At 39.1% G+C, this 27,471-nt stretch overlaps 1 protein-coding gene and 1 long non-coding RNA gene across 2 annotated transcripts in view; one reads left to right on the top strand and one right to left on the bottom strand.

Moving 5' to 3' along the window:
- LOC117514670 (protein MTSS 1-like) overlaps positions 1-27,471 on the bottom strand; it is a 117,545-nt gene that overhangs the window by 72,460 nt on the left and 17,614 nt on the right. The window contains exon 3 of the mRNA XM_034175240.1: positions 14,068-14,141. Within this exon, the coding sequence (XP_034031131.1) occupies positions 14,068-14,141 (74 nt within the window). The remainder of the gene's footprint in view (positions 1-14,067; positions 14,142-27,471) is intronic.
- On the top strand, positions 1,376-6,999 carry LOC117514671. The gene is made up of 3 exons (XR_004561925.1): positions 1,376-1,957; positions 3,550-3,559; positions 6,988-6,999. It is a non-coding gene; the product is annotated as an uncharacterized LOC117514671 (long non-coding RNA).

Raw genomic sequence — 27,471 nt, 5'->3', positions numbered from 1 at the left:
ATAAACAGGACAGCTTGCATGCACGCGCGTGCGCACGCCCACCAACAGGCGCATGCTTGTATTTACCAGAGGTGAGACGAAGTCACCATCAAGTCACTTTCAAGTCATGAATCAGCAAGTCCCAAGTCAAGGCTCAAGTCATAATGACCACCAACTGTTTGCAAACTGACTTGAGACTTGACTTGGGACTTGCAGATTGATGACTTGAGAATGACTTGACAGTGACTTCGTTCCACCTCTGGTATCTACATACATGCAAATACAGGTTTGAGCTCTAAAACACAAATGTACACACAATACTATGCTGTGTGCTGAGATACCTTGAATTTATTCTGAATAAAAGACTTTACAGATCCATCTCGTTGACATGAACTGTCACTACTGATCCAATATTTGCCATTCCAGCTTTACGGACTTCCCTTTCACTGCCACACTTAATGAACTCATGTCTTCATGTGCACATGAATTACAGTAACCAAAATGCTTCCCATACTTGATTTGTAGTCCTCTTTTATCGCAGATCAAACATAGGCTATGGGATGTTTTATCTTTTAAAACTCCATTTTCCTATTCGTAAATTCTTTTCTATTACTCAGAAAGCTCCAAAATGTCGTTTTATGAAATGGACACCTACAGCTGCGCATCACACAAAACAGTTGAGTATCATTTGAGCTCTGCATTAACTGAGGTATTAAGCACATCATATTTCGTACATTACCATATGAGTGCAAGCAAGAGAACATGTTGAGACATGGACAATAAAACATGCCTTTATCTAAATGTTTATGCTATACATGGGTCAAAACCTTCAGGTCTCTGTGTAAAGGTGCTAGCCTTCTTCAAAAGATGTTAAAAGCACGAAAGAAGGAACCTGTGAACACACGTGTAGTATGCCACGCCATACCACAACATCACTACACAGAACATGAACAACAGTGAGGTTAAAAGATAAAAAGCTTACAGTTGGTAGAGAGGGCAGCTGGCAGCAGCTAAACTATTTTGCACGAGAAGCAATGCAAAGAAAAATGAGACGAACATAGTGTGTTCTGAAATGGCATTAGAAATTTGTAGATATCATACATGGTATATCATTTCAGCATAACCACTGCAATATGACCAACAGCAACAGACTGCAGGAAGTACAATATAAAGTAAAGCATATCAAATTAAAAGCCTCACCCAGCAACTGTTTTTGGATGCATGATTTAAAAATAATGATAATAAATAACACAATGCTAAAATACCCTCTGCAGTATGAGCATTGTGTTCTTTATGATATGCAGTTGTTTAATTGGTATCATATAAAATCAATTATACATTTATTGTTATTTACATTAATTATTAAGATCCTGTCTTGTAAATCACTCCAGAGGTGCTATCAGGTTACAAAAACAGCATTTACAGTTTTAGAAGTGTTTATTTCTTGCTAGCTTTTACATAATATATGAATGAATGAAGTCAGAACAGGAGAAAGAACCCTATCTTTACTTTGTGTTGTTGTATTTGAGTGTGAAAGAAGCTCTGTGCAGCAATGTTAGCTTAGCTTAGCTGTGTGCTAAAACTGAGGGGAAAAAACAACAACCTGTGCAGCAACCAATTTTTTATTGGGGGGGGGGGGGGGTGTTTCCAAAAATCATATGCAATTATTACAAAATAAAACTATGCACCAAGATATGAAATATGCACATCTCCCTCCCATATCAACAGTATATACATGCAAGTTCACTTTTTACCAATTTAGGGAGATGTTCCCAATAGAATCTTTAACCAGTACACCTGTATAATGCAGATTTATCTCCTAAATGTTGTTTCAGGAGACTAGAATTGTAAAAGCAAGAAAACAGACTGTGAAAACATTCCAGCTTTCCTTGTGGCAAGTTTTGATCTGGGATTTAGGATCACTGCCAGAAAACATCTTAACTCCATTATCCCCACTTACTGCATCCCAAATCATTTTGTAATATATTAACTGGAGGCAGCATTGTGCATTAGGATGCTTCTGCTCAATGTAAGTATTTTGTCCATGTAGTCTTAGTGATTAAGGTGGGGGAAGGAAGGTCTCAATTCTTTTTGTAGAGAAACAGCCCTAATCTGGGTCTGACAAATGTTGAGTATTTGTAAGATAAATACATACAATTAACTCAGTTTTTTTTTTTTTTTTTTTTTGATGTGTTCTAGGATTAAATATATAATCTTTCCACCCCAAAACATTCTGGAATAACTGGAAAGCTCAGTACAGAAGTAATTATCACCTCTAAAAACACATTTGTACCACTGTATAATCTTCTTAGGTCCAAATGAATGGAACAGGTTTCCACATGCTGGTTCTGTGGCAGGTGCTCATTTCACATCTACAGACTCAGACGTGTTCAGGCACAGTGAAACACTAGAGACACTGGCATGACCACTGGGGTAATATAAACATATAGACGCACATACTGTACATGCCAAGAAAACGTCCTGACAGCAGTCACGCCACATACAATATCACCTTTTATATAACAGATGAGTGGATCCTTGTCATTTGATTGGGGCTTTGTATGTCATGTGACATGGATTACTCGTCCCATTTGTGTTGCATTGCATTTAAAGTGCAATTTGGTTCCATTTAGCGTGCAAATTTGTTTCCATACTTTTGGTACGATTGCACTTTGTGCACACGCACACAAACACACCCCCACACACAACAAATCCACTGTGCTCTAGGCTGTCTGGAGGCATTAAGAGCTGTTAGGAGGAAGTCAGAATGAAAACCTGGACTAATTTCTGATGTGATTTTTTTTTGGAAGTACACACGCGCACAAGTGCAGTCCCGCTTGTGTAAGCACGTGCGAGCATTGCACGCAGGGTTACGGATGACGATTTGATAGAGCTAGTTGACGGTGCTAGTTCTTCTAACACACACACACACACACACACACACACACACACACACACACACACACACACACACACACACACACACACACACACACACACACAGGGGTGAGATTGGCAAATTCGATTTTCAGAGGAAAATAAGCCAGGGTCCAGGGGCCGAAGTATTTTTGCTGTTTTAAAACATGTAAATTGCACTAAAATGATATTTAAAACTACCATAAATGCCAGGTGTTCATATCTATAATTCAAACTGTAAACCCTTACTAAGAGCATCTACTGTACATGTGTATTTTTGTGACGAAAATATATATATTTTTTTTTTTGTTATTATCTATCGTCCACCTGGTCGTTACTGTGAGTTTCTCTGTGAATTTTCAGACCTTTTGTCTGACTTAGTGCTTAGCTCAGATAAGATAATTATAGTGGGCGATTTTAACATCCACACAGATGCTGAGAATGACAGCCTCAACACTGAATTTAATCTATTATTAGACTCTATTGGCTTTGCTCAAAAAGTAAATGAGTCCACCCACCACTTTAATCATATCTTAGATCTTGTTCTGACTTATGGTATGGAAATAGAAGACTTAACAGTATTCCCTGAAAACTCCCTTCTGTCTGATCATTTCTTAATAACATTTACATTTACTCTGATGGACTACCCAGCAGTGGGGAATAAGTTTCATTACACTAGAAGTCTTTCAGAAAGCGCTGTAACTAGGTTTAAGGATATGATTCCTTCTTTATGTTCTCTAATGCCATATACCAACACAGTGCAGAGTAGCTACCTAAACTCTGTAAGTGAGATAGAGTATCTCGTCAATAGTTTTACATCCTCATTGAAGACAACTTTGGATGCTGTAGCTCCTCTAAAAAAGGGAGCTTTAAATCAGAAGTGCCTGACTCCGTGGTATAACTCACAAACTCGTAGCTTAAAGCAGATAACCCGTAAGTTGGAGAGGAAATGGCGTCTCACTAATTTAGAAGATCTTCACTTAGCCTGGAAAAAGAGTCTGTTGCTCTATAAAAAAGCCCTCCGTAAAGCTAGGACATCTTTCTACTCATCACTAATTGAAGAAAATAAGAACAACCCCAGGTTTCTTTTCAGCACTGCAGCCAGGCTGACAAAGAGTCAGAGCTCTATTGAGCTGAGTATTCCATTAACTTTACCTAGTAATGACTTCATGACTTTCTTTGCTAACAAAATTTTAACTATTAGAGAAAAAATTACTCATAACCATCCCAAAGACGTATCGTTATCTTTGGCTGCTTTCAGTGATGCCGGTATTTGGTTAGACTCTTTCTCTCCGATTGTTCTGTCTGAGTTATTTTCATTAGTTACTTCATCCAAACCATCAACATGTTTATTAGACCCCATTCCTACCAGGCTGCTCAAGGAAGCCCTACCATTATTTAATGCTTCGATCTTAAATATGATCAATCTATCTTTGTTAGTTGGCTATGTACCACAGGCTTTTAAGGTGGCAGTAATTAAACCATTACTTAAAAGCCATCACTTGACCCAGCTATCTTAGCTAATTATAGGCCAATCTCCAACCTTCCTTTTCTCTCAAAAATTCTTGAAAGGGTAGTTGTAAAACAGCTAACTGATCATCTGCAGAGGAATGGTCTATTTGAAGAGTTTCAGTCAGGTTTTAGAATTCATCATAGTACAGAAACAGCATTAGTGAAGGTTACAAATGATCTTCTTATGGCCTCAGACAGTGGACTCATCTCTGTGCTTGTTCTGTTAGACCTCAGTGCTGCTTTTGATACTGTTGACCATAAAATTTTATTACAGAGATTAGAGCATGCCATAGGTATTAAAGGCACTGCGCTGCGGTGGTTTGAATCATATTTGTCTAATAGATTACAATTTGTTCATGTAAATGGGGAATCTTCTTCCCAGACTAAAGTTAATTATGGAGTTCCATAAGGTTCTGTGCTAGGACCAATTTTATTCACTTTATACATGCTTCCCTTAGGCAGTATTATTAGACAGCATTGCTTAAATTTTCATTGTTACGCAGATGATACCCAGCTTTATCTATCCATGAAGCCAGAGGACACACACCAATTAGCTAAACTGCAGGATTGTCTTACAGACATAAAGACATGGATGACCTCTAATTTCCTGCTTTTAAACTCAGATAAAACTGAAGTTATTGTACTTGGCCCCACAAATCTTAGAAACATGGTGTCTAACCAGATCCTTACTCTGGATGGCATTACCCTGACCTCTAGTAATACTGTGAGAAATCTTGGAGTCATTTTTTATCAGGATATGTCATTCAAAGCGCATATTAAACAAATATGTAGGACTGCTTTTTTGCATTTACGCAATATCTCTAAAATCAGAAAGGTCTTGTCTCAGAGTGATGCTGAAAAACTAATTCATGCATTTATTTCCTCTAGGCTGGACTATTGTAATTCATTATTATCAGGTTGTCCTAAAAGTTCCCTAAAAAGCCTTCAGTTAATTCAAAATGCTGCAGCTAGAGTACTGACGGGGACTAGAAGGAGAGAGCATATCTCACCCATATTGGCCTCTCTTCATTGGCTTCCTGTTAATTCTAGAATAGAATTTAAAATTCTTCTTCTTACTTATAAGGTTTTGAATAATCAGGTCCCATCTTACCTTAGGGACCTCGTAGTACCATATCACCCCAATAGAGCGCTTCGCTCTCAGACTGCAGGCTTACTTGTAGTTCCTAGGGTTTGTAAGAGTAGAATGGGAGGCAGAGCCTTCAGCTTTCAGGCTCCTCTCCTGTGGAACCAGCTCCCAATTCAGATCAGGGAGACAGACACCCTCTCTACTTTTAAGATTAGGCTTAAAACTTTCCTTTTTGCTAAAGCTTATAGTTAGGGCTGGATCAGGTGACCCTGAACCATCCCTTAGTTATGCTGCTATAGACGTAGACTGCTGGGGGGTTCCCATGATGCACTGTTTATTTCTCTTTTTGCTCTGTATGCACCACTCTGCATTTAATCATTAGTGATCGATCTCTGCTCCCCTCCACAGCATGTCTTTTTCCTGGTTCTCTCCCTCAGCCCCAACCAGTCCCAGCAGAAGACTGCCCCTCCCTGAGCCTGGTTCTGCTGGAGGTTTCTTCCTGTTAAAAGGGAGTTTTTCCTTCCCACTGTCGCCAAGTGCTTACTCACAGGGGGTCGTTTTGACCGTTGGGGTTTTACATAATTATTGTATGGCCTTGCCTTACAATATAAAGCGCCTTGGGGCAACTGTTTGTTGTGATTTGGCGCTATATAAAAAAATTGATTGATTGATTGATTGAATTTTTGTGACGAAAATATTTTTTCATAACTAGACTTACTTGATTTTCAGCATTCTCCACTTTCAGCATGGCACACTTGTCAACAAACAACTGTCAGACCATATAAGGTTTATATTTAGTCGATGTGATCTCCACCTATAACACTGTCATTACATGTATACATGTATATAATATACACACACATACTCGTATATATAATTACAATGTTCTAGCACACTACAATAACGTCAAAATGTCTGTTTACATAATCCACTGACTGTGTGTGTGTGTGTGTGCAACACAGAAGAAAGGGGGGGAGAAACGCATATATAACCTTTGCGCTGATTGGTCATAAGCCCTGAAGACTCTGGTCTGCTAATTTGAACTTACTTGATATCGTGTTGCTTCTGTCAGTTGCTGCAATATTGTTGACTCAAGAGGAATTAAACTACACACCCACTCTGTCTTACTCTCAATGTAAATTAAATACCTGCAAGAAGAAGCTCTTGTAACTTGACCGCATGCAGGTACACATGCACAGAGAAACAATCAGACGTCTATAAACCCATAGCATCACACACCAGGGTTAAAAAATAAATAGGCTTTTTAATCTATGTTATGATTGCTGGACCATTTGAGACACAAAACTCAAATCAGAATTCACAGGTCCTTGTGGATCTGATTAGTTCTTTCTCACTGCATAGAAAAAAATGAACATGAAAAATTACCTTTAATCTAGGTTGAAAGTAGTTTCCAGAACACAGTGTTTCATATTTAATCAGCTGATTGTTTGTTGTAAGACTGTCCTCTTAATTTGACAGTTGTGTCTCAACAGGAGGTTTTATTTTGAAGTGACTTGCTGGCAGCTACTGTAAAGTGCAAACAAACAAAAATACTAAATAAAAAAAGTATCAGGTCTTGAAGCCTGAGCAGGTGCCACTTGTTGCCACATACACCACACTACGGAACTGCTTTGGGTCCTGAACAGCAACTGGTCCACCTCACCTAATCCCTCATTTGACTCAAAAGTCATTCCAGTAATATCCAAGGACCCCTGAAGACAAGAACCAATGATATCCACTTGTCACCTTAGGTCACTGGTCAGCATCCAAATCTCACAACCACACAGTAAGACAGGAACAATCTCAACCTAAAAACTGTGACCTTGGGGCCTTGGTACAACTTCTTCAAAGGGAGATAATTGGAATGGTGTGCTTAACTGATGCATCACTTGATACTGAACCTGAAAGCACAACTCCTCCTAAACCTTCTGTAGGATTTCATTGAAACCACACAATAAGAGCACACCATATGAAGATATACACAAAGGAAAAACTTTGGCCTTTTTAAAAAAAAAAAGTAAAAAAAAAAAAAAAAAAAAAAAAATTAAAAGTTTATTAATTTAATGACATAATACAAACAACTCCATTGGCAGCACTTGGAATCAAACTGATTTCATATTCTGAGATAATTAAAGATTCCCTGCTCTGTCAGTAGAGTATGACATTAGCTAATGTAACTTGCTTTTTTTAAATTTATTTACTTCTGTTCATTATGGGGCCACAAACCTGGACAAATCTCTTAGTAATAGCTTGCTTGTCAGTCTAGTGGACATCTTCCCAAGTGGCCTGAGAAAGGTCTGAGAAAGGCTTAATCATTAATGTTTAATCAGGAGTTTAAATCAAATAGAGCCATTAGGTATATTACAGTAAACACTGTCACGCTGCTTGAAGGAACAAATACTGTGTATGTGCTCTTGTATGCATAAGTGTTTGTACCAAGTGGAGATGCATTTTTTCATGTTTGTATCTCAGTAGTAAGCTTCAAAGTTCATAGAGGAAAAGGAGCAAACTGCTAAAAACAGCAAAGGAGACATTATGAATGAAATAAAGACAGGTTATAAAGTATGACAGATTTAAAGAGGCATAATAAAGACTGACAAAGTTGTGTTTTTGATTTTAGATGTTCAGTGGATGTGTTAGTAGGAGACAGCAAAACAGACGTGATTTCAAGGACATGTCTCACATTTTTTAACATCCCAGTTAGTAAGACAACATAAAAGTACTTATGATTGTAAGTGTCTCTGCACACATGTGCTAATATTTAGTGATTTCTGATGGATTTTATTCCTCTCACACTGAGCGTTAGCAGGTGCATTTCTGGAAAACATTTCACTCTGCAATTCTCTGCATTTTTCAGTGTGTAATGTCCTAATTAGCAAAACAGAAATATGCCAATGACTGACAGACAGAGGGAAAAGAACCTACTCTGTCCAAAAATGAAGCTTCTGAGCTGCTGTTCGAACGTGATGGCTCAGATTTACAGAGAGGAGATGACCCACTTCACCCCGAAACTCTTAACTTTTTTGGAGCCTAAAGTGTGGTGACGTGCTGTTTGTGTGGATGCTGGTTACTGAACCTGTGGACATGGACGCGGGACATCTGTCACTGTTTTTAACAGACTTCCTGGACACTGAGATGAATTTGTTACATTGGAAAAAGTCAGAATACATTATTTCCACGAGTTCATGTACGTTATTTAACGTGCCATAATCGAGAGAGAGGCAGAGCTGCAGCCATGGCGATCTCACACACGCACGCACTTCTTTGATTGCGTGAAGTTTACATTTGGAAAGTAATCCATAACACGACACTGAGTCTGGCATGTTCAGCATTTTACCCCTTTTGTGTTTTGTGGCTAGATTTCTATTTTTTCTTAATTTGAGAGTGTAAATTTGGAGCTGGAATGTGTGTATGTGTGCTGCGAAGCTTGCTGTGCATGTGCACGCGCGCTGTGTAGCTAACGAGACACTTGTTTTCCCCTGGCAGTAGATGTATTTTTTTAGATTTTATTGATAACACTCAGAATTAATCGTGCACAAAACTGATCCTGGAGCAGAGATGGTTACTGACAGGCTGCATTTATGAATCGTGGCTGCAGGTGCACATCAAACTACTTGGAGCCACAGCTTTTACAGTGACTACATCAGAATTAACAGTCATCACTTAAAAACGAGTCATCATAACACAACATCACACTTATGTCAACTTTGGAATTAATCTGTGCCTCCGTTCTTAACGTTATCAGTTGCATTCCGTTGAAGCACACGCTGGGACGCTTCTAGCTGCGACAACACTTGTTGGAAACACCCGAGTACTAATGAGTACTTTGTTTTCGGAAGTCTCCGTAGCTGTTTGTTGCGAATGGCGCATACTTTGAAACCAGTCACGGAAGTGCACAAAGTAACCCCGGTGGATCATGGGATGGTCACTAACAGCCTAAATCTAAGTTGTTATGATTTTGGTGCGACATGTCCTTTAAGCATATTTGAATAAGTGGCTTCGGGTTCCAGGCAACAAACCAAACATGCAATTCAGTTTAAACAATCAATGGTTTTAAAAAAAGTTGTTTAAACATTTGGTAATATCTAGTTGGCTCAGAACATATTAACCTCTGTAGATCACATAACCAGTTTCATCCTGGCTTTCTATCACAACGCTTGTCTCTTTTTAGTCTCCAAATAATGTTTCACATTTAACTGTTAACCCCTTAATGCCTATTGTCGCATATATGCTACAATATTTGACTCAAATATGCAACATACCAAATTGACCAGTATGCCTGTTGTCGCATATGTGCAACACACCAGTATTATTATTATAACATTATAACATAAATTATTACCAAAATAACGACTTATTTTTTGTGCAAAAGTGAAATTAATAATCTCAACATTATTTACCATCTACTTAAAGGCAAAAACACACACAAAACATTTTTTTATATCAATTCAGGCGTTAAGGGGTTAAGGTGATACTGTAGGTTTTCCCTTATGTGAAAAGCTGGTTTCTGAAACAAAATTCAACACAAACACAGTCACTCAGACGAGAGGCAGATTCAAAATGTTAAACTCTCTCACCTTTTCCACAGACAGCATGAAGGTAAAACCACATACTGGGCAGTTCTTGAGAAACTCAGTGCTGACAGATGAGGCCAGTCAGCCAGTGTTTTGACCATCATCTGAAACTGGTCTATTTCATTTCAAAAACATTTGGAGCAGCTTCACATATGCTTTCCACATTCAGCATGTACCACTAAAATAAACACAGCTGCCAGCGTCCACCACGATCCCGCTTTCATCTCAGTATTAATCAGATTTTTTATTTTATTTTATTTTTTAAATCCTCTAAACTGTCTCTTTATCCAAACTTGCGAGAATCCACTCAAGAACAAACCTGTTCAGCTTGTTTCATGAATTCTGCTCACTGGCATTTGTTATTGGTATAACACATATGAGCCGTTGGTTACAATGTAAGAATTAAATAATCTATCTGGAAGTGATTAGGATTTAGTGTAAGACTGCAATTAATGCTTGTTTTTGGAGTCAACTAATCTTATGTATTATTTATAATTAATCTAATCTATAGAATGTAAGCATTTATAAATAAATAAATCACACTAGGAAGTACTCAGTTAATAAGAGGAACAAATTATGCATGCTGAATTTTAGGGAGGGGGGGGGGGATCATAGACACATCTTTATCCTAATGTACTGACAAATTAATTCCAGGCCAGACCTGATATTTTGACTAATTTTAGACATAATTAGCTTTTTTTTAAAGTAATCTTGAGAACAATGCAGTAAACACATCTGGGGGGGGACACCACCAAAAAAAATTATTTAAGCAAGCAGCACATTGAAAAGAAACAAGAATAACAAAGAAAAACCACTATGACGCAACAAGAAGAAACAAGAGCCACTGTGCAGAAGCATGCTGCACTCAGAGGTACTTCACCAAAATGAAAAAATGTAGCAAAGCAAATCTGCACAGGTGGCTTCAGCTAAATTCTGCATCTCTCTCTAATGAGCACTTGTGAACGTTTCTCAGTGTGTACATCTATTTATCCTTAATTGATTGGCTGTATGGTAAGATGTTGTTCTACATATGTATACTACACATATGAACAATGGCTGAACCACTGTCTGGATAAAGGAACAATATAAAGGCTTTGTCTGGAAACTTAAGTCTGTCTTTCAAAACTTTCTCCACTTCACATTCCTGTCATTTTCTTTCATTCCACTGCAAACTAGTAAGCTGTAATTTAGTTTAAAAAGCCCATGAATGTTGCTCATTGTAAATTTATTCTGGTAATATTTTTAATTCTCTCATCTGAGCTCACTTCATTAGGCACTTTCAACTTTGGCCACAATGTAAAATGGAATTGTGTGTAATGTTTACATGCTTTTTACAAAGGGTAGCTCACATTATTTAAAATAAATCAATTATAACAATACAGAAATGCAAACAGCATGCAAAAGTCAAGAGTTATATTGAGCTAAAACAGCCCGTCATTGGACTATTTCTAAAACTGGGTGTAGGGTTTTAATACACATTAGCTCATACATTCACTGAAGCTAATACTTGAAGACTATGTAATTAATAAAGAAATCATAAAACCATACAAAATTAAGCTTGGCTGATTGTGGCGGCTGTACAGACAGGTATTACAGCAGTATAATTTGAGACTGGCACATCATTTGAGGTATATGGCTTATCCAGCCCCAATAGAGATAAATGCTAATGTTGGAGACCAACAGTCGATATTTGAATGTTTGCTTGCACCAAAAACAACAAAAAAAGTGTCAAAATTTAGAATGACACAATGCAACATTAATGCAAAACTTTCCTGAAATGCCTTACAGCATATGTTTAATTCACAGAACCTTTCAACATGACCGTCACACAAAAAGTGCAGTGAGCTACAACCAACATTATTATGAAGCTGAACAAATGAACAAAAAAATAAATTAATACAGCTGACACAGCTTCAGTTTGCACACTGTGACCTTCTTCTATGCCAGTCTGTTGGACAGTAGCCTTCAGTGTTGATATGCTGAACTTTTGACATCTAACAAATCAGATAGTGTTGTGGGTGGGACTTTGCTACATACAAGAAAGGAGTGATTCAGATTTTAAAAGGGTGGCATGGACTAATGGTCCATCAGTGCCTGAAATAAGGGGCCATTTTTTCCATATAATGGGCCCTCCTCAAACATCAATGGAACTATGTGAAACAGAATAAATAATAGCAATTCAAGATTTGCACAACTTGAGGCAATGTAAGGTACAAATCATAATTCAAACTTCATATTTCATTTATTTTATGTTATATTTCATATCATCAAGTCATAAATAATGTTTTAAAAAATTAAAAACACATTAATATTAGATGAACATAACACTTGCTCCCTTCTTCAAAATAGAGTAGCTTCAATCTAGTGAGGTAGAGAGCTGCATCAGGCAGTTTTTCTACCATCTGACAGAAGGTTTTTTCCCTTCTAACTTCAATTTTTTAATAATAATTAACTGAAAACCATATAGAAAAAAAATACATGCTACAATTTAAAACTGAAGAGCTCAAAGTGGGCACACACACGCACAAACACACACACACAAAAGCAGAGCACTCTGGCCACATGGAAAATCCAAGTTGATGACTGGCAATCTGCTTGAGTGAGGAAAGCCAGCTAATTTGCAAAGTATGTTTTTGAAGAGTGACTGAATGAAGAAGAGTGGCTGAAAGTAGAAAGAATATTACACCAACTACAGCTCTGTGCTGAATTCATGGTCACATTAATTGAAATATCCTTGATCAAGAACTAGGTAGGAAGGTGGTATATTAGAGAAATAAATGATCTAATTCCATTGTTTGTCAGTGTCACTATGACATCCGAGCTTGATAACAAACAATACAGGTGCTCTTAGACATCAAAGGTTGTGCAACACACACACACACACACACACAAAGCGTATGATGTTTTTATAAAATCTATTTTGTCATGAACAATACAGAAAGACAGTATCTTCAAGATAGAGAAAGATGATTACTTGAGACGCTCAAATAAGACTGAAGTACAACAGCTGTTTTACAGATACAGGACAATGCACCAGAGTAACTTGGTGACAAATGTGTCATCTGTAAATGATACTCCAGACTTTTGTTATATTAAACAATTACTGTGGGCTGTTGTGTTTGGTGACCTAAAAAAAAGTACTCCTTGTTCCAGGCCTTGGAGCGTATCAACACCTGTGGTCACTGCAAACCCCTGCCACTATTATACACCAAAAAAAGATTTGACAATAACTCTAATGACTTCCTGCAAGTGTTAAAATGTGTTTTGTAGGGAGATCTGTGACCTCAGGTTACCTACCTATCCTGAATCTCCTAAATCAAAAACAAATGAAGCAAGGCATCTTGACTTAACATTAAAGCTATTCTCTCTGTCCAAAATATTTTCATCATCAGAACTATTACTGCTATGGGAAAGCTAAACAGCTTTATCTCCAAGAATGTAACAAACCTGGAGAAAAAATGAATGCACAGCTATTACAGGGACTATGGGGCATAGATATGCCCCATTTCAAAACTCCTACAGCTTAGTAAAACATTGTTAATAACATAGCTTAACATAATTTAGCCCTTGCAATTTGAAAACAGCCCTCCTTTAAAACGTAATTTCAATTAAAACAGTCTTCCAACCTTAGGCTCCTACATGACAAACATTTATTGTGTTAATGACAAAAAGAATGAGAAATGAGTCCCGTATTTCACCATTTATCCCCTCCCCCCTTCTTTCTGCAGTGTGTAAGGAGATGAATATACGTGTCAGCCTCAGTTACTATTAATAGTGTGTAGCATGGCTGGAGGTGTAAACCAAGGGAGGGATGAGATCCTGCTCACTTTGATAAGTGTATAGAGTTTAGACACACTCTCTGAGAAGCCACATGTGGCACAAAAAGACAATAGGAAGATGAGGCGAGTGCAGACTCTAGCACTCATATATAACCTCTTTGAATGTGACAGATCTGATACAACAAGATTAGCATTCTGGAAAATATGAGTATATTTGTACCTCGTGAGTTGGTGGCCAGGTCGGCCACTTTCTGAAATGCATCTAAGTAGGCAGCAACAGCAACCACCGTCGCCCTACAGCAAATGAATGACAAAAATAATTAGCCAACAAAGAAATCAGACTTTGCTGACATGAAGCAACATGCAAATGTACAAAAGTAAAAATGCACACAGACACAACACAAATTTCATATTCTCTGATTTCAGCTTCCTAAATGTGAATATTTTCTAGTTTCTTTATTCCTCTGACAGTAAATGGAATAGTCACAACAAGACATTTGAGGACATTATGTTAAGCTATGAGCTATACACCAATTAATATTTTCACCATTTTCTGACATTTTATAGAGCAAACAACCAATTATTCATCCAGAAAATAAGCAAAAGATTAAGTGATAAAGAAAAAATATGTGCAGTCCTATGAAATATGTTAGGATTGTCTTTTTTCTCTTCTTGTGTCTCAGGTAGAGAACATGCTATGTGCAAGAATGTATTCCATATGTTTTTCCATGACTCCATTTTTAATTTTTAGCACTTCATATCTAACTAGCGTATTGCCCGTGGGGATCCATGAGCTCTAGATTGGGTAGTGTTTATAAAATAGATAGCTGACATTTTTCAAGGGTGGTAATAAATTGTGCAAAGTTTCTATAATGAGTTGGAATGGTGTGCGAGTCCAGAATGTTCTTAGAACCTTAGACCTCAACAGTTTTTAGAAGAACTCACCCTTTTTTCCTGTAAATTACATAATTTTTTTCATGTTAATTTACTCTCTTAATGTATTTATAAATGATTTAGGTTCTTGTTATTACACGCACACTATTATTAATACTATTATTATATTTTATTTTTATTTCTATTTTGTCATTTGATTTATAAATGGACCATGATGGAAATAAGTGTTTCACTTTCACTTTGTCATCCATGTATTTTCACATATTTAAAATTATATTATGAACTTACTAAATAAAATCACGCATGCACACTTTTAATATATAGATGATTTGCCCCTGCTAGAATGGCGTGTTAGCCCAGAATGTAATTAGCAACATTAGCTAATATCCATAGTTTCTCCAAAAATGGTAATCCTTTCAACGTTCCTGTTTCCCCAGCATTCATCCTTGACTCAAAATACATAAGCATACCAAACAGCAAATTTCACATCTCCCAAGTTTCTCCATGTGCGAAACCATACACGCGCACGCACACAAGCACACAGAGGCCACGTGGATATTATAATATAGATATGTTGGGATTCTTTTTTTTAATAAATACTTGTTATGGCTAAATATTTGAATGCATGACTGAAAGTTACTGGGAGAATTTATGGTTATGGTTTACTTGTAAAATCCCCAAGATATTATTAAAGAATCGGAAAACAATCAAGACCAATAAATAAATAAACAAAGAAATAAATAATCAGTAAAATTAAGATTTTTTTGTTAGATTAATCAATTACCATACTACTACTACTACTACTAATAATAATAATAATAATAATAGTAAGTTGCAGCCCTATGCAGAAGTAATGGTAAAAATCATTGAAAGAATAAATAGATAAAAAAAATGCACACCAAGATCCTCCGCTGAGGTGCACATGCAGAAATACTAACTCAAATATAAAGAAAAAGCATAGCACACTCAAAATATTGATGTCTAGCCGCTGTTTTATTTCATAATAATTACGTTTCCGCCAAAAGGCCTTCGTCAGATAGCAGCTTCCGTTGGACCAAGAAGACCATGTATACACAAAGGTAATTAAAATCAAAAAGATTAGTCATAATAGCTGAACAGTTCGTTCAGCTATAATGGCTCAACCCAAGTGTAGGAGAAACTCACAGGCTGGCTTCCAAAAGAAAAGGTGAGATGGAGGTGGAATCCATCACTTCTCAAGTGTGCATAGCATAGCTGGTACTTTTTAATACCAAGATTATTAATCGTACATTGAGCCAGAGTATTTGAAAGTAGAATATGTACAAACTGTAAGCCCATGGCTGTCATTACAAGTGAACGTGCCCTGCTGTGTGAGGAATGTCTATGTGGTTGCTTGGAGTCTAGTTGGAATGCGTCCAGCTCAGCAGAGCAGCTCTTGGGCTGAATTTTCCACACATAGAGGTCAGTTAAATGATCTTTGTTGGATCTACTCTGTCCAGCTCTTAAAAGGAAAGTGGGCCTGTGGTCTTGTCTGTGAGGATATGCCTACTGCAGACACCAACTCTGATAAGCAGTCTGACGCAGGTATCACAACATTTCTGTCATTTAATAAAAGAAATATTTCTCATACTAAAACAGACCAAAGAAAAATGCTATTCCAGTCAGCACCAACAAACAGAATCAGTACAAACTTCATGTTTCTGGTACACTGACTGTTTATTTAAATGTCTGTGATGACTTGCTTAAAGATGAATAGCTATCAGCTCTACAAGTTATAAAGCAAGAAGTATACCAATGAGCACAATATCCAAAAATATTCCAACACACACTCAGAAACAAAAGCTTGTTTGTTTCAACTCTACTTTAATGTGTGAGCATTGTGTTTTCTTCCATGGGGCAATGGGAACTTTTTGTAGCACAACTTGGGAATTTCCAACTGAAGGTCAAAGCCAATGACACCAATGTCTAACAAACAGTTGGACTAAAGTACTTTTTGTTGTTAATATTAAACCTGGCACACACATACTTATCTGAAATATCAAGATTATTAGATTTGCTTTCTAATTTTCACTGTTTTTGGTAAAGCTTTTATTGTAAATTTTTAAATGTGATATTCAATAAGACTGACATCTTATTTTTATTCCTGAGAATAAACATAAGAAGAATAAACATTGTCATTAGCTTGTTACATTGTTTAATAAAGTTGCAGTTGGTTGGGCCCAGGCAGCTACAGTGTTTCACACAAGCTGTCATGAGCCCACTGGCCTTGGAGGCAGTGCAAGTAAACAGTGTTCAAAACAGAGGCGGTTTTTACAACAGCGAGGTGTGCCACATTTTTATAATCTCACTTTCTGGAAGGCTGCTTTCCCAGGCTACAGACTTGCAAAAATGGGCTGGTAACATTTTCAATCAGTAGTAAGACAGGACTGGATTAGACAATACCTTCAAACAACAGCAAACTTACCTTGACAGCAGCTGAGCATGCTGTCAATGACATGCTAATTCAGCTCTTTTAGCTAGGTAGTATGTACTGTATATACTACATACTTGTATATACTTCAGCTGCTCCCTTGTTTTCACTCAGGGTCACCACAGCAGATCCAAGGTGGATCTGTTTTAACACTGGATGTCCTTCCTGATGCAACTCCATAGTGTTTGAACCGGGAATCTTCCACACTGAAACCAAGTGCACTAACCACTTGGCCACCACCTGCCTTAGCTAGGTAGCATGTAGGTAGCAATAACATTAGCTTGTATATATTCATCTTGTATACATTCTGCTTATATATATATCCTGATAATGTGTTCATCAGTTAAAACCGGCTCCTACCTAATTATTATTATTTTTTCAAATATAACAACAACAACAACAACAAGAGCAATCCGAGATTTCTGACATCCACCAATCCGGTGTTGCAGACCAAATGGTAACCCCCCAAAAATCGGTACGCCTGCCTTCACTGCGCATGTGTCATTTGGGACCACAGCAGCTCGCCTGAGTCTATTTCTCTTCACCCAAATCAATCAAAGGGAATAATGAGATTATTAACCATCAGATGATAAAGGTAAAACCTCTTAAATTGTTCTAAAGTCAGTTTTAAGCAGAAACGAGGCTGTTTTAAGCAGAAATTAGGCGAAACTCGATGACACTTGAACTGACAGACGCGCAGTGAACAGATGACGCTGAAATGACAGATGCGCAGTGAACAGATCAGCTAGCAGCTTGTGTAGCTGTGGCACTCTGATTGCTTCAGCCATCTTTTATGATGAAATAATGCTGAATTTATGTGGAAATGATTGTTGTACAAAAGCTTCAGATATCTGTCGCTGAGATAGATGATGACTGGAGTGCAGTTTTAAGCAGAAACGAGGCGATAATCCCTGAATCGCGGCTAATGATGCATGCACAGTGATGGTAGGGCGGACCAATTTTTAGGAGGGGACCGTTCAGTCTGCAACACCGGATCCGGATCACCTCCAAAATTCAGTGGAGTCCTCCATGCCCTAATAACCATCTCTGGTGCAAATTTGGTGAGAATCCGTGAAGCAGTTTTGACATGATCCTTCAAAGCCTACATTAAGTGAAATCTTGATCCAGAATCCGGATCCGGTTCACCTCCAAAATTTAATGGAATCTTCCATGGCCTAATATGTATCTGTGGTGAACATTTCATCTAAATCAGGGGTGGGCAACGAGGGCCGAGACACTGCAGGTTTTCCTTGCAACCACTCACCTCAGCAGGTGAGTTGCTGCTGAGCTTCTCCCCTCAGCATAAACACCTGATCATTCATGAAATCACCTGCTGAGGTGATTGGTTGCAAGGAAAACCTGCAGGGTCTTGGCCCTTCATGGCACGATTGCCCACCCCTGATCTAAATCCATGCAGTAGTTTTGACTTAATCCTGCTAACAGACAGACAAATAAATAGACGCTGGTGATTTAATTACATCCTTGGTGGACGTAATGATAATTAGCCATGCAGTTGTGAAGATAGATATTCCAGTATAATGATAAATTTCACACTTACACCATAATAGGAATGGCAGAACCTGCATGATGTGACCATGCTTCTATATATGTGGCCATTTAAATGTGCTTTGCCAATTGCTAGTGTAGCAGCATAGAAAAGACACAGCCTAGCTAAGCAAAACAAACAAAAAAACAAAAACAGCAATAACGAGATAATGAGACACTCAATTACAATCTTAAATATATTGGTATAATGTCATTTCATTATCATACAAGTGTATAATGGAGCCCTGGGTAATAAATTATGTGCTGCTGCAGGCTGACCAAAAGATATGTGGGTGTGACAAGCAATTGGAAAAAGAAGCATACACGCAGGCAACAGATTCCTTTCTATTTCAGGCACAGTGTAAGCACCAGAGGATTCTCCATCTGATATCTGCATCCACTAATTTATACCACATACTTGTTGCTCTGCAGATTACATTTTACAACCACTTGGAACTATCTTGTGCTCAGTCAAGCTGAACTTATGAATTAAAAATCAGGTTCTATTTTTTCTCCATGAGGTGCAGGTTCAGTGTCAATGGTTATGGTGCTGCAGAAATTTAATGACAGCCAGATCATGATTAGATTTGCTTATTACACTCTTAAAGTTTAAATTACTGCTCATTCTTCCTTAGGTGATGTGAAAAACTGTCTTCAAACCACGTTTTTGTTCCATTTTCTGTAGTTTCAACATAAACACAAACTACTATTTTAACAAGATATCTAGTACCTACACTTTTAACTATCTATAAAAATAGCAGATTCTATTTCACTGCCAATGCAGTCTCAAATGGCCTTTAAAGAACTGCCTGGCACTGGTCCAGATTAACATAAAGGGAGAGCTGTGAATTTTGGGTTCAGAACTGTAGTCTGTCAGACTTAGCTATAAACATTTCTGCTGAAGCATTAACCTGTCCGTAAGCTTTTCAAACACTGTCTGCTTCATGCTCCCATCCTCACTGCTTCACATCCAAGAATACAGCTGGTTATGGGACATATTGTGAGTGTAGAGTCAACTACGGCCAATGTAGATGGGGCAGACAGCCACATTTGGGGGTCATTCCCTTGAGCATGTACCCGGCAATTTCAGGAACAGCGCAGACCAGCTGCAGATTGATGCAAATACAGGTCAACAATTGGGTAGAAGAATAATAAAATGAAAAGAAATAAATACGAGGTCTATTAGAAAAGTATCCGACCTTATTATTTTTTTCAAAAACCATATGGATTTGAATCACGTGTGATTACATCAGACATGCTTGAACCCTCGTGGGCATGCAAGAGTTCACGCCTGTCGGTTACGTCATTCGCCTGTGGGCAGTCTTTGAGTGAGGAGTGGCCCACCCTCTCGTCGATTTTTTCATTGTTTAGGAATGGCTCAGAGACTGCTGCTTTGTTTGATCAAAATTTTTTCAAAACTGTAAGGCACAACTCAGTGGACACCATTCGATAAACTCAGCTGGTTTTCGGTAAAAATTTTAATGGCTGATGAGAGATTTTGGTTTGGTAGTGTCGCCGTAAGGACGGCCCACGGTGCCTGACGGCGATCTGCGCTTCGAGGTGGCAGCGTCTCGCCGTTTCAAGTTGAAAACTTCCACATTTCAGGCTCTGTTGACCCAGGAAGTCGTCAGAGAACAGAGAACTTTCAGAAGAAGTCGGCATGAGGAGTTTATTTGGACATTCCATTGTTAACGGACATTTTGTAATGAAAGAATGTGCGGGCAGAGTCGCATGTCGGGCCGGACCCGACCGCGGGGGGTCGCGATAGGAAAAACACCTCCGTTGGAATTTGCGCGCAGGTCTTTCATTAAAAAATGTCCTTAAACAGTGGAATGTCCGCATAAAGTCCTCATGCCGGCCTCTTCTGAATCTTCTCTGTTCTCTCACGACGTCCTGGGTGAATTAAGCCTTAAATTAGGATGTTTTCAGGTCGAAACAGGCCGACGACGGCGCCTGGAAGCGCTGCACGACGTCCTGCTCTGTGGGAAGTCCTTACAGCGACAGAAACACCCCATAATCTCTCATCAGCCGTTAAACTTTTCACTGAAAACCAGCTTAATTTCACGAATAGTGTCCACTCGGATATTCCTCACAGGTCCACAAAAAATGTTGATAAAGCAACGCGTGCCGTCTCGAGCAGCGTGTGAAACAAAGGAATTCAGCCGAGAGGGCAGGACCACATCTCACTCAAGGCCTGCCCACAGGGAAATGAAGTCACCGACACGCGTGAAAAAACTCACGCATGCGCACGAGGGTTCAAGCATGATTGGTGTAATCGCACGTCATTCAAATCCATATAGTTAAAAAAAAAATAAAAGGGTCGGTTTATTATCTAATAGACCTCGTATTCTACATCAAGTTCACAAAAAATGGTAACACTTCATAGTGCCAACAGCCAACAATAGTTCTAACATGTAAGTGCAGGCTTGAGTGGGCAAGGTTTAAATTTTACTCATGCGTAGCGTGTTGAGGTGAAATGTGATTTGGCTCTGTATGAATAAATTGAATAGAGCTGAGTCTCTGTGGCCATCTGTCATGGTTGAATGCATAAAATATGGACCGTAACCATGTTTAGCCACTGGTAAAGAAAAACCCAGAAATTTTGCTTGTGTTTGTAAAAGACAGTCTTTAATTTAATGACAATATCAATATCATTAAGCACACCACTCTTTATCTCAATAACAATTTGAAGTGTATTCCTGCATTTTTCTGAGCCACTGCCGTAAGCGAGACCCCCACCCACCCCCAAATTCCCATAATAATGACTGATATGTTTCACATGAAGCTCAGGGAAAAGATGTTGGATGAGGACGAACTACAAAATGCCACTATTCTCTTTAAGGATTATGTGCTTTTCAATAAAAAAGTGATAAATGTCAAGAAACGTACTAAATTTGTTGAGTATTTTCAGCATGAAAAAGTAAGGTTTTTGCACAGTACATTTTAGTTAAGCTGATAATTTACAAGATGTTGATACAAACAACAATGAAAAAAAACTTTTTCTGATCGACCATTTTATTTTAGTGATGCAAATGACATTCTCTGACCACCACACTCTGTCTTATCACGGTTTTACATGCTCTGATTGAAACTTTATATCTCTTGTCAAAAAAACAAACAAACAAACAAAAAAACAGCCAAACTGTAGCCAAGCTAGGCTCCACATGGTGCCCTTGCAGTGAAGGCCGGTGCACTTTAAATGCCTTTCATTACGTTCTGAAACATCCGCATACATTTTTTGTTTAATCAGCCTCCAGAGCACTTTAATCAGCCAATGCCAATAATGGAAAAATGGCATTAATCAGCCCGATTAATTGGCCAAATCTAATCGGTCAACCACTATCACCAACAAGATGTCTGTGCCTGCCAAACTTAAACACTGTTACAAGCCCATATCTCTATTTCTACTCTTGCTCTTATAATCTACCTGCACACATGTCAGTGTATGTGATACAAATGAATTAAACATACCTGTTTCTTAAGGCCTGCTCCAAACCAAGTACCCAGAGAGACTTCCACACAGAACTACAGAATGCTTAATCTGATGGTGAATCCTTCAGGGCTGCTGCTAATTTCTACTCTTAGTTCAAGAGAAACTAGAAAGAGACTGTAGTAAATCTGAAGGTTAAAAAGGTTTGATGTTTCTCCCTGACTACACAATAGTTTCATGACAACGTTCAAGTATTTTTATATACTTCATACGTGTACCAGTGTCTGTATGGGACGGACTCTCTAACCATTCATCCACTCGTCTTTCTACCTGATCATCTACCAAGCATTTGTTTTTTGACTTCTTTCCTGACCCCAACTAAATTTTATTACCGATCAGAACTCATAAGATGGATTTACAGTTTACAGGTGGTCTATTCCTTTCTAAAATGAATATGAAACCAAAAGCTGCTTGTAGCTACGACACAGCTGCATCAACCATGAACCACCAAAGAGACCAAACACTGTGATTAGAAATCAGCTAGCCTGTATTCTACCCTGCCCTCCTTTCTTCAAAGCTTTGCTATGTGTGCATCCATGTGTGTGTGTGTGTGTGTGTGTGTGTGTGATGGTTACTAAAAATGAAAATGGCCAGAAAAAAACCCCCACTATACTTGGACCAAGAAAAATGATAGAACAGTCTGAAGACTGTAATTGGTTGATTTCCTAGCTACTTTAGGGAGCAGAGGGGCTAAATTACAGAGTACTCTGCCCTATAGGACGTCATTACACACAGGCATATGTTGTTACCATTGCTAGCTTGTTACTCATCCAGGCTAAAGGGAAGGTAGGTGCTTTTTTCTGTGCTTTTCCTATGTAATCCAGTATCCAGTACCACCCCCCCCCGAAGCAGGCTGTAGGCCCAACTAAATCAAGAACTAGTCTAAACGCCCTGTCCACATACATCCCGTTAGGTTGCGGTTGGCTTCCTGAGAGAAAATAATTGCAAAATGACAAACTCTGCCTCAATCCATCTACAAGCATACATGGTCATCATGCAGCATGCCGCCCACCATCTGGAGTGTCGCGATCATCGGGCCAACTTAACCTTCCTGCAAGTTGACGGCATTAGATTTGTACCAAACACAATTCATGCACATCTGCACCCAATCCGTTATCCTAAAGTTCACCGAGGCAGTGCAGCAAGCAGGCGGCAAAATATTCCATTCTGTGAATAAGTGTCACCAGTGGCAAGGTACCTGCCATCTTCAACTCCACCCCTTTTTGCAGCCTCAGATGCTGTTTGCTTACCAATTTGCATGTGGAGCCCACATGGAAGTTGACAGGAATATGTGGACACTAGGCATAAAATGCTAGTGTGCTTTACCACAAATGACACTAATCTCATGCTATACAGAATGCAAGTGGTCGATGACTGGTGATGCATTTCATGTGACTGTGGGCTTCCACTACATTTCATTTTGCTTGATGTTGTTTACCAGACAAATGCCTGCATGTTCTTTTCTCCCTTTCAAACAATGAAGCCAAATGGTCAAAATGCTCATCTTCACTCGGACTTAAGAGAAGTTCACTTTCCTACAACCCTAGTCATATTAAATTATTTCTAGCAATCACTCTGATTGCCCTAATCCTCAGAAACCCTTAAAAAAAAAGTTAAAGGAAGCAATTCATGCCAGTCAATGATGCAATGCAGGTCAGGTCTCGGAGCATACACTGGTGCCGCAAGTTGCAGGCAGCATCCACCACACTACAGAACCATCTAGGGTCCTGGATGGCAATCATCTAATGGCCCATCCCCACCTCTTGAAAGTAATCATCTAGCTGCCGAACCCAGGTGAAAAGGCCCCCTGACACGAGCATGACTTTCATTCACGCACTTACACGACCTGTGTCGTGCAGGAGAGTAAATTCATCTTTAACTGGTGCAGACTGAGCATGAGAGGGGCGCCGGCAGGTGTGATTGCGCAAAGAGAATTTTGAAATGTTCAAAAAATCCTTCATGCATAAATGTCGTGCTATGTGGCACGGTCTAATTGCCAAAAGGATGTGCAACTTGTCAAGTTGAGTAAAGAAGAAGTGAACAGAGAGAGTGGTGACGTCAGCGGATCGCATCAGAGTGTAGCTCGTCTGAAGGATTATAACCAGATGTCCAATCTCTCATAAACATACTTTAACAGCTGCACATAAGAAGGAAAGAACACGCAACTGTTTTACCAAACCATGACAATGTAAACATGACAAATAATTACCTTTTTAGACGGCTCCAAATGCTTTCTCCAGCTCGTTCAGCGTGCGAGAACAGCTCCGGCTGGAGCGGTCCTCTGTGATTCAGGAAGCGATTAGAACCGTTTTCAGCAGCCAGATTGCAGAGAAAATGATTTATCCACCACAAAATAATAATTTTATATACGCAGCATTCAGCGCAGAGCACATGGCAGCCAGTGGAACCAAACATGGCTTCCATCTGGGAACACAGCAGGTGGGATAGTCACAACAACGGGCGTGCAAGTGCGTGAAGCAAAGTCATGCTCGTGTCAAGGGGTCTAAACATAGGCATCTCCTTGGTCTTTTCCGGCTGCTAGGGTCCTCAACACTAAGGCACCTACATGCTGGACAATGCACAAAGTACTGCATCACATGGCCAAAATGTTAAATCTGACACTCCCTCAAAATGCAACTGACAACCTTCATCTGTGTCTCCCCTAGTAACCATCCATTTAACGCAAACCCATTCCAGCAGTACCCAAGAATCCTCTGGAGAGATCTAGTAATCTGCTTGCTGCCTTAGGTCACTGGTTAGCGGCCAAGACATACAACAATACAGTAAGATAGGAAATAGCGGGACCCTAAAGACTTGGGCTTTTGCTCTCCTGCTAGGGCTGCAGCTATCGATTATTTTAGTAATCGAGTATTTTATCGATTTTTCTGGTGATTAATCGAGTAATCGGATAAAAAGCACTTTTGTGTTTTTAAACAACATCAACACTCCAGGGCTCTCCCTAAGCAATTGCACAATTTCGCTGTGCCATCATGCAGATTGTCAAATTTAGTGTATCCCTTTCTGTTTTCCTGGGTAATTATTCAGCACTCCCCTGACACCGGACCGTAATCCTTAGTCAGTCAGGCTGCACCTGAACTTGAGAACAGCGGTGCGACGATTTACCCAAACTGACCCAGACTGACTCCAGCAATTTACACAAACTGACTCCAAACATGACTAAATGAAGTACAGACGGTTGCCCAGTTCCGGATCACCTTTTTTTAAAGTCCCGCTATACGGAGCCATAATGCAACTGAATGTCCTTTATTGTGTATTGTTGTATTGGGTATTTGGATGTTATTTAGCTGCAAAAAATCTGGGTGGAGTAGCGCTTCTACTTTAAGTGTGAAGCCACATTATGTGTGGCGCAAACATTTGCCAGTTCCGGATCACTTTTGCCAGTTCCGGATCACGACACTCTGCGTCACTTTGGGTTCATTCCTGGCATCTGGCTGGAGCCCTTCTAATGCAGAATGATACACACTGTGCCCGAGAATGTGTTTTGAACACAAAATTATCAAAATTATACTTATTAAATGAGAATTTACTTCATTTCGAAAAGCGCCGTTATACGTTTTTACGAGCAAAAAATGAAGTGTGGAGGTGAGATTTCTCCCGAATTAAAAAGTAAAAGCCCCCACATTCATGCCAATTCGTGATGTCGAGATGACCCCCAAAGTCCACATGACTCACAACTACAGACACGAAGCTGCTGCTTCAGTGATCCGCAACTGGCAAATTTTCGCGTTGGAGATAAATGCGCGCAGTAATTAAACAGCAAGACATAACACACTGACATTTTCTACCCAAGTAAGTATTTTCCCACTCCAGAACGAAAAACACTGAACGGCTAACTCACCTCTGCTACGTTTTAGAGATCGTTACTTTAAAACTTGCAGGAATGAGTGAGTCAGAAAAAGCGCGCACACCGCAGACACCGGGATGTTTTGATTCCTCTGCTGATCACAAGGACGGCTGGATCCGGCTGAGCTTGTGGTCGTTTGTAGACAAAACATCAGTCTTTCCATTGGTACCAAGTATTATCTTATTCGTGCTGATTACGAGAAACGGCGGCACAAAAACTACAGCAGTGATCCGGAACTAGCAATGATCCGGAACTGGGCAAGTGACTGTACTTTTATTTATTTTCGGAAATGTGCTCCATTCTCAAAACAGTACAGAAGCACTCTCTCTCCCTCCCCCCGTCTCGCTGTCTCTTTAGAATACTTAAACAATAAACAATGGATGTTTACGTACGTTTGTGAGTACTGCCAATTTTTTTGGAGGGGGGAGACATACAATGGACTCTGAACTTTAAGATCTGATGTTACGAGCCCTGATGAGGCAGCAGTGCGTCCTGCTGTACGTCTGCAAAGGCGAGTGCCATTTAAACAACTGACTGCAGTTTGCTTTAAATGCGCACTGCGTATTTAAAGCGAACCGCAGTAAGTCTATTTCAGATGATCAGCATGAACCCTCTTTCTCTTAAAAGGCTTACTTTACTCTGTGTGTTGCGTTGGAAAGCGCTAGCTTTTGGTGTTACATTGATAAACTCTTACACGGCTTACGTGCATGCTCTAGTCTTCTTCTGTCTTTTTCTAGGGATGTTACAGCACCACACACAGGCCTGGCATATGTACTACAATGTTAAACAGAGCTTTGAGGCACAGAATTTGTCTCAAACCTTTTTTGTAATCGAATTATTCAAGTTACTCGACTAATCGTTTCAGCCCTATCTCCTGCAATGGTATTGGCGTTGACAAAAACCTCAGTCCAATGGCACAGTATGCTCAATACAGCAACAGCACTGGTGACCTACTTTTTCATCATCTGTACAATAGTGGTACAAAATGCCTGAAGAAATATGATTAGCTCTGTACATTTTTTTTCCCTCTTACACTGCTTCATAACAACCCAGCATCAGTCTTAGAAGACAGTTCTGGTCAGTTTGTTAAGCACGGCTGTTGCGTTCAGAAACAGTATCACAAAATCCAAGAACATATTTTCTATACTATGCATTTTCAAGATTTGAGGAAAACAGATACTTTTGAGTTCAGTTACAACACCACTGCAAGTTTCCGACTGATACGCATGTAATTCAGTTTCAGCAGCTTGTGGAACAAGGCCTTTCTCTCATCTTACGCAAGTGGGAAAGCTGAGGAGACTTGATTGCTAACAATGCTGTAATATGATTAAGATTGTAAAAACTTGCCCTTTATCTGCTGATGACTAGGCTTTTGATTTAT

Source organism: Thalassophryne amazonica, chromosome 7 (assembly GCF_902500255.1).
Source record: "Thalassophryne amazonica chromosome 7, fThaAma1.1, whole genome shotgun sequence".
NCBI classification, from domain to species: Eukaryota; Metazoa; Chordata; class Actinopteri; order Batrachoidiformes; family Batrachoididae; genus Thalassophryne; species Thalassophryne amazonica.
This window is presented reverse-complemented; position numbering and strand designations above follow the sequence as displayed.